The sequence below is a fragment of the Pteropus vampyrus genome, unplaced genomic scaffold (genome assembly GCF_000151845.1).
Source record: "Pteropus vampyrus isolate Shadow unplaced genomic scaffold, Pvam_2.0 Scaffold733, whole genome shotgun sequence".
Taxonomy (NCBI): domain Eukaryota; kingdom Metazoa; phylum Chordata; class Mammalia; order Chiroptera; family Pteropodidae; genus Pteropus; species Pteropus vampyrus.
Window position 1 is genome coordinate 67,284 of NW_011889514.1, and position 9,599 is coordinate 76,882.

General features: G+C 34.3%; 1 protein-coding gene across 1 annotated transcript; it reads right to left on the reverse strand.

Moving 5' to 3' along the window:
• Positions 1-699: 699 nt before the first annotated feature.
• On the reverse strand, positions 700-1,647 carry LOC105309369 (olfactory receptor 4A5-like). The gene has a single exon (XM_011385490.1). The coding sequence runs from the start codon at positions 1,645-1,647 to the stop codon at positions 700-702; it is 948 nt and encodes a 315-aa protein (XP_011383792.1).
• Positions 1,648-9,599: the final 7,952 nt, after the last annotated feature.

The window sequence follows — 9,599 nt, forward strand, 5'->3', positions numbered from 1 at the left end:
GAAGTAAAGCAATAAAATGTGTTTACAACGTGGATTAGTATGGTTTTTTATCTTTAATCAAGAACTAAAATCATCATCAACCATCCAATAAAGCTCACACCAACCTGTGAATACATCTAACATCCCATCTGAGAAAACTGCTCACTGACAGTGTCTGTAATGAAATACGATATCATCTCCCATTTAAATATCCCGACCTGCAAATATATGGACACTGATCTGAGAAACAGAAATAAAGACAAAAAAGCATGATGCAGCTGAGGAAAGCAGCTGTGCAGAGAGAACAACGAACAATAAAATTTTAAAACTACTCTTTTAGCTCCAGAAAATTCTTCTAAATATTAACCAAATTGCTTTCTCATTAATTTGGGGGAAAAGTGACTTTTCAAAAGAACCTTGTCTATCACTTTTGAAAAGAAGAAAACTCTTCTAAATTCCCATTCTTATGTAATCTGAGAAGAAAACTATAAGGTGAACTCACTTTCTTTTTTCTCGTAATAAGACAAATACTTATATCGTTTATTTGCATCCAAAATTTCTGTTAGACTGATTCTAATCTCAAAACACAATTGACTCCACATATTTGATGGCTTTGTATCAATAAAGAAAAGCACTCTAGAGAATCCATTGAATTAACTAAATCATCCATTGTTAGAATTTACTGTCTCTTTATTGCTTCAGAATTAGTAACAAATATGTTTAGTATGCCTGACACATTCTTATTATACTCATAGCTAACTTTTTACAGAAGAGATTTTTCATAGCATTTTTCATCTCCAAATTTCTCAGGCTATATATTAAAGGATTCAACATGGGAGTGATAACTGTATAAAACACAGTTATAAATTTATCAATGGGATAGTTAGAAACAGGTCTAACATACATGAAAATGCAGGGAATGAAAAAGAAGACAACCACCATGACGTGAGAACTACAGGTAGACAGGGCTTTGCGCCTCCCTTCCTGACTGTGACTTTTAAGGGAATTTAAAATGACTCCATAAGAGATTAGTAGAAGGACAAAGATGACTATACAGATTGCACCTCCATTGGCAACCACTGTGAGACCTACAAAGTAGGTGTCAGTGCAGGCGAGTTCCAATAATGGGTACATGTCACAGACGAAGTGGTCAATGACATTGGGACCACAGAAGGGGAGGCTGTACACAACAAGAATTTGAACCAAAGTGTGCATAAAACCTCCAACCCAGGACATTACCAACAGCAGAATGCAAACCTGTCTATTCATGATGGTTAGATAGTACAGTGGCTTACAGATAGCCACATATCGATCATAGGCCATCACCACCAGTAGGAAGACCTCAGCGCCGCCAAATAAGTGATCCAGAAAGAGCTGTCCCATGCAAGCTGAGAAGGAAATTGTCTTTTTAACACTGAGTAAATCTATAGTCAATTTCAGTGAAAAGGCAGTGGAATAAACCACATCTATGAGTGACAGACAGGCAAGGAAGAGGTACATGGGGGAGCCCAGGGAAGGGCTGACAAAAACAGTCACCAAGATGAGCAGGTTGCCCACCACTGTCACAATGTAGATGAGTAAAAATATGACAAATAATACTTTTTGTCCCTCAGGATCCTGAGTGAGGCCCAAGAGGACAAATTCTGTCACATTGTTAGTATGTCCCATCGACTCTTCTATAAGGGCTGGTTCATGGATGGGAGGTCAGGAGACGGGACCTGTAATGAAATCATGAACATGACTATGAACACATCCATTATGCTCTGAATACAACTTTATCAGTATGTCTTCTACAGTGGTTTACAAACAATAAACATAGTAAATATCTATGTATTCTTCTTCCAAAGAGCCCATTATACTTTACCTAGACAATCAGTTTCTCTTCAGATGATTTTGCCGGTGCTACCATAAGAGGTTCTAAGTCTTCGTGGATTGTCCACAAGGAAGAGTAATCAAAGGCCCAACATCAGTCACACATTTCTTAGAGTCATCTTTAAACCATGTCAGTCTGTGGCACAGAAGTCAGCAGTGATAAACCGGGAAAGGGTTCTAGGACTTCAGAGACTCATTCTCTGCTGGTAGCAAAACAACTATAAATACATTGGCAAAGAATAAGTCCCCTGAGTTGGTAGCACTTGTGGTGAGAACCTTTACAAGATGATCTATGTCCCACCAAAAATAAAGTCTCTACTGGAATAACTCAATACGATGGTGATCCACGATTAGAGATTCAGTCCTCCATGATTCTAAGGATGTTCAGTCTTCATGGATATCTCATTACATTTCAAGAGACCATGAACTGTATGAAAAAAACTACAAAATTATTAGCACATAGTTCTAAAATTACTTGGTCTAACTCTGTGACTGCCAGGTTTTTTTTTTAACTGTCATCTATTTAGGAGTTGTATATAATTCAGTCCATTTAATCTCTGTCTAGCTCACAACTCTTAACACACATACACTATTTAGATTTTCAGTATGTATTTTTGAACTTAACTGAATTGTGACTATCACAAACTATTAAATTAGAAGCTAGAAATTTTTTTTCAAACTCTCATGGTATCCTAGGTAATGAAGTAAAAGAACAGACACTGAAAAGAGAGGCAGAGGAAAATGGCACACAGGATTATTTATAATGCTTCTTAGGTGAATAGAGAGCTCAAAATCAGAGCTTCAGGGTCCAGATTGCAAAACAGAGCATACTCAAGGGAAAAGTCCGAGCTCAGTGTAAGAATGCATGGATTTGAGCCATTTAAATTATAATTGTAAGTCTGTCTCATTGGAAAATAAAGGGCTTGAGCTGGAAAACCTCAGAAATTTTTCCACTCTAAGAATCTATAACCCTTTTTTACAGCAACATTTTGCTCTTTTCTGCTGATTTTTTTTCATATTTTTTATAATTAAATAAAATTTCCAAGCCTATAACTCTGACTCAAACAATGGTAGCCAGAAGTAAATGGGATTTTATAATTACAGAGACCAAAAAATGATTACAAGATACTCATTCAGTGTCTACCTATTTAACATCAAAAACATCCTCTGGGGTAAGTGTACCACAGTGATGAATAACATGGACTCTGAATCTACACTGCCTGTGTTGACCCCAGCTTCGCCACTTCTTGTCTAGGTGACCTTGGACAACAGAATAAACCTCTCTGTGCCTCATTTTATCATGTTTAGAATGGGAGTACCAATAGTACCCACCTCTTAGGTGGTGGTTTTATTACATGTCAAGTACCTAGAACACTTCCTGGCACCCAGTAAAGGTTTGATAAATGACAGCTGTTATCAATGTTCTTGAATGCTTCGCTATGAACACTGCATCAGAAGGAATCAGCTGAGTTTTGTCAATTTCATATGAATATAGACATAGTCCAGGATAAAAAGAATGTGATTTCTATAATTCATGAACCTGTCTATGGGCATGGGGTAAGATTGTATATCTCAGTAATTATCTATTTTAGGATATAGGAGGTATAGTATTTGCCTCTGATGGACTGTATTTTGACTATAACCAAGCACAATAATTGGGGAAAAAAGTGGGATCCATGCAATTTGGGGAGAGCTACATAGTGGAAAATGAATGAAAAGAAGAATCAAACGAGGAAAGGGAAATTATATTTAAGAAATAATATCCACAAGTAATAAGAATATTTTTGTGGCAATAAGTGAGATTAGTATTCTTTAAATATATACAGAAAGGTTTCCTTTAGTGAGGAAGTGCTGGAGTCCCAATCCCCTGAGACTTCCAGGGGTTACTCAAGAGGCCCCTTGAGAAGCAATAACAAATATAGACATAATACAGCTCAGTAAAGAAAAAATGCAAAAATAAAAAAAATGATTCCTCAGAGATCTTATATCTGGTAAGGACAACATTAAACAAGAGGAAAAATCACACAATTAGATACAAACTTATTGCTTATTCAATGCTGAGGAAAATTACAAGATTACTAAACCTCCAATAGAGAAACTAAATCCATCCACATAGATTTTGCAAAGGGAGGGAGGGAAGACTGTGCAGAAAAAGTTGAGCTTTCTGTGGAAGCCTGCTGTGATAAACACTCTAAGTGCCTCACTACGTCACTGCTCTACTTTATTCAGGCATTTATCTACAGACAGATAAAGACACACTCACTGAAACACATAAAAGTCTAAGGTAGTCTATCATCCAATGCTTTCTTTCCCACTTTTTTTTTCCTGCAGGAATGGTCTAATGCCCTTAGTCTTATTAATCAGTGTGGATTTCATTAGGATAAATCTTTTATTAGCAAGTTAAATTATTTAGATGTAAAAATTGGGTAAATAAACTATTCTGTCATTTAAGTCATCAATGATCCTATACTATAAAAACTAAAAGATGGTGTTACTGGGCTTTCAAAACCACTAAGTTAACATTTCTCTATTTTAAAACATCATTTAACATAGCTACTTAAAGAATGGACAAATTTTAATTTATCCATTAAAGAAAGGACAAATTTAAGGACAAATTTTAATTTGTCCTTAAAGAAAGGACAAATTAAAATTTCATAGTAACACAAATACCCTCTATAATACTTGACATTAGTTTTATGACTCTCGATAAGTGAGAGTAAACAAGGTAGTTCCCCAAGCACTGGTTTCTTTTTGAATGTGTAGAAATATGGGTTCTGTGATAATTTTTAAAGGTTTACACATATCAGGCTTACGAATCAGAATTTGAAAATCACATATCAAGCTTCCAGAATGGAATAGGCATTTATTCCTTTATATTGTAACACACTTCATATGTATACAATTTTAAGCCCTCTGATTTAAAAGTTTTAAAGTAATTATAAATATTAACTTATCATGTAAAATATAATAACCTATGAACCACGATTATAAATCCATCAGTTTATTTGTAATGCATTACGTGATTCTCCTCGATACTTGGCAAAATGGATAATAAACATCTGTCAGGCTGAAATACTAAAACCAAATACATTTTGTATATTCTGGTTAACTTCTATGTTTTGCAAGCTTAATTTTCTCAATTCAGACTTCCTCCAATGAAAATATATATTTAAGACATTAGCTATACTAAATGTATCTAAATTTCCAATGATCATCCCTTGTTGGTTGTTTTAAGAACTCACCTAGGTCTTTGCATTAGTCTTTTAATCAGTGCTCCTTTCACTGAGAGAAACTACAGATATATCACTTTATCTGTGTGTGACGATAGAACACTTAATAATAGATAGCTGATAAGTAGATCTACAGATAATTTCACATGGCCACACTTTCCATATTTCCATACAGATGTCCTATCACCTCAGTCTTTCACATAAGTGTAGCAGTATCCAATGTGGGTGTCTACCATATGAATACCCTTAAGTAAAACAAATATTTACTGTATAAAAATAGTAGAACATTCTTACCTTCTGGGAAAAGTTTTTCAGAGAAAAACAAAGCTACTCTGTTCACATAACTACATAAAAACCTGACACTTTAGTGGAAATCACCTTGGCCAAGCCATTTTTGCCAACACAAAATCCACCAAACTTTAAGACACTGAAATTAGTTATTTGAATGTACCTCTTTTCAATCCATTATGGTAAGGCAACCAAAAAGTACTTCACTTTGAGAATTCAGAATAGCATTCACACCTCTGGCCAGTAACATTTCTCTGTACCTAATGAGACAAATGCTGGGATTTATCTTCCTGAAATAGCCAATGACTCAGCTTTCTCACAGGTAATAGCAGAATTCGTTAGCCTTTCAAAATTCAAACAGGTTCTCTCTAAGGACACTGTTTCCTAATTAAAAATATGCCTCTCTCTGACTTCATTCTAGAGAACTGGGACCTTCCACAAGTTTCCACAAGCAATGCAAGATATCAGTGCAAAGGGAATTATAACAAGAAAACATCTAGAGGACCAGATATCAATTAAGATACACTCCAACCTAGGTAGAAATTTGAGTTTTCAGAAATCTCCCTGGTACTTCTATCAGAATAACCATTGTTTCATTTATATGTGAAGACACAGCTTCTGGCATTTTATAACATTACTGTATTAAAGCAAAGAAAATATGTGGTTATCATAGATTAGTTTATTGGAATATGTAAAACAAACTCAAATGAAGTAAGCGTTTCTGGACAGTTTTCTCCCCTAGAGCAATCTCTAGAGAAAAAAAAAAGATTTGATCTGGCCAAAAAAGAGTAGCAGACAGCCAAATGTATGAAAAGCCTCAAATCTGAAAAAAATAATAAAATAAATACGAATTTATGAGCTTCAAATTAGGAAATCTTTAGGTAAGGTAAATAATATTTAAGCCAAATAATATTAAGCCAAATGAAGGGAGACCCAGTCTCAGGATCCCTGACTCAACTCCTAGAAAAGGAGGTCCTTCTCCAGCTGCTAGTCTCTGCTCTAGAGGCGGAGAGAGCTGAGGCTGAGGAAGATACTGAAGTTAACGTTTCAATTCTTGAAAAGACCAGTAATCACAGTTGTATAGTTTGAAGGCCTGAATCTACATCAGCTGAAACTAGAATGAATTTCTGCCACATATGCTACCAAATTCATTACTATCCCTTTCACATCCCAGTAACAAGAAAGAAATGACACTGACTCTAGGAGATTTATAACGCAAAGTTACTCATGCAATGTCACTGAAACTCCGTAACCCTGGTGCTCAGATGTTCTCGGAAGTATCTACTACATGAACATTTGCAGCCTAGAGATTTTGGCAGAAGCCTAATCCCACCACCCTGTCATGAACACCGGAATTTGGGATTCAATAATTCCCTGATATAGTGGCCCCATGCAGTTCATTTGAAAGACAACTACAGGAAGTAAATGGATGTTCATAGAGACACGATTTAATGGCAGCACAAATGCACTTTGTGTCATAGGTGATATCAGTGGGTCATTCTCAAAAACATGGGGTAGCATAACTAAGCTCCCTAATGAAACAGAAATAGTTTATGTAGAAATATGTTATGAGAGGACATAAGAAAGATAAGATTATAAGTCAATAGAAAAGAGACATAAAATAGAGAAAAATCAAAACAGCCAAAAATTGGTACTTTTTAAATAAAAATGATACAACACTATCTAGCAAGAGTGACAGAAAGAAAAGAGAAAAATCCAAATTATCAATTTCAGAAATAAATGCAGATAAATATTATACATTTCCCTTATACTTTAAAAAATATATAAATGGTTGTTTGAAAAATATTCCAGTGAATTGAATAACTTAGATAAACTGGGAAAATATAAAAAACACAACCTTTTGAAATGACTCAAAGAAATTGAAAAGTTAAATACTCCTGTATCTCCCAAAAATGAACTCTTTTTGCAGACAAGATTGTGATAAATAAATAACCCAAAGGAACCAACAGAAATTACCAGAAATGATAAGTGAATTCTGCAAGTTCATAAGATTCCAAGTTTAAAAAATATTCAATTGCTATTCTATATGTTAGCATCAATAATAATTGGAAAATAAAAACAATTTAAGCACCTTCTACAATGGCATCTGAAAATATAAATACTTAGGAAAAGATGAGCAAGATCCCTACACTATAATCTACAAATCTTTTCAGAATTAAAAGTTTTAAACAGCTAAATAAATGAATATATCATGTTCAGTATCTAGAAAATTCAAAGTGAAGATATTATTCACAGCATAAATTTAAATTATTTAATTTAAATCTTTTTTAAATTAATTAAATTTATTAGAAAGACATCAGTTAATAAAACAATATAGCTTTCAAGCATACAATTCAACAACATGCCATGTGTCTATTGCATTGTTTGTTCACCACCCAAAGTCTGTTGTATTCTGTCACCTTGTATTTGACCCCCTTTACCCTTATCTACTGTCCCTCTACTCCTTTCCCTCTGGTGACCACTAAACCATTGTCTGTGTCTATGAATTTTTGTTTGTCGTGTTGGTTTGTTGCTTTCAGTTTTATATCCCACATGTGAGTGAAATCATATGACTCTCAACTTTTTCTGTCTGACATACTTCACGTACTATGATAATCTCAAGATCCGTTCATGTTGTCGCAAATGGCAGCATTTCATCTTTTCTTATGACTGAGTTATATCTACTATATATATAGACATCTTCTTTATCCAATCATCTATTCAAAGACACCAGTTGTTTCCATGTCTTGGCCACTGTGAATAATGCTGCGATAAATGCTTGGGTGCTTACATCTTTACAGATAATTATTTGCAAATTTGGGGAGTAGATACCCAGAAGAGGGATTGCTGCATCATATGGTACTTCAATGCTTAATTTTTTGAGGAACCTCCATACTGTTTTCCATAATGTCTGTTCAGGTCCTCTGACAATGTTTTAATTGGATTGTTTGGGGGCTTTTTGTTCTATGAGTTCTTTAAATACTTTACATATAGCCCCTTTTGGAGGGGCTATATTGTTTGCAAATATCTTCTCCCAGTCAGTTGGTTGCCTCTTTGTTTTGCTGATGGTTTCTTTTGCTGTGTAGAAGCTTTATAGTTTGATGTAGTCCCATTCATTTATTTTTGCTTTTACTTCCCTTGCCTTTGAGGTCAAACTCATAAAATCCTCTCTAAATCCAAGGTCCATGAGATTAGTACCTATATTTTCTTCTATGAAATTTATTGTTTCCTGTTTTGTGTTTAGGTCTTTGATTCCTTTTGAGTTAATTTTAGTGTATGATGACAAACAGCAGTCTAGTTTCAGTCTTTGTATGTGCCTTTCCATTTTTCCCAGCACCATTTATTGAAGAGGCTTTATTTTCTCCATCATATGTGATTGACTCTTCTGTCAAAATTATTTGCTCATATACATGTGGGTTTATTTCTGGGCTCTAAATTCTATTCCATTAGTCTGTATGTCTGTTTTTCTACCAAAACCACACTGATTTAATTATTGTCGCCTTGTAGTATGATTTGAAGTCAGGCAGTGTGATACCTCCGGCCTTGTTCTTTTTTCTCAAGCTTGCTTTGTCTATTCAGGGTCTCTTGAAATTACACACAAATTTAACAATTTTTTGTTCTATATCTTTAAAAAATGCCAACGTGATTTTGCCAAAGATTGCATTAAATCTGTGTATTGCCTTGGGTAACATGACCATTTTAACTATACTGATTCTTCCAATCCATGAATACTGAATATCTTTCCATTTCTTTGTGTCTCTTCAATTTCTTCAATAATATCTTGTAGTTGTCAATGTATAGGTCCTTCGCCTGCTTTGGTAAGTTAATTCCTAGGTAGTTTATTCTTTTTGTTACAATTCAAAATAAATTATATTTTATTTCTTTTTCTGAAATTCCATCATTAGTACATAGGAACACAATGGAGTTTTATACATTTATTTTATATCCTGTAACTTATCTATATTTATTTATTATTTCTAATAATTTCTTAAATGGACTCTTAGGGTTTTCCATATAAAGAATCATGTCTCTGCAAAAAATGACAATTTGACCCCAGCCTCTTTAAAGAGAAAAAACTCTCAAGTAAATATCATAGAAATAAATATCATCTAAAAGCTGCAGCTGTAAGACCCTTTGTTGAGACTTGAGAACTATTTAATGTGTGTGTCATAAACTCTAAAGTACACAAAAAAAATATTTCTAAGAAGCTTAAGAGTATTATCCCAGTAC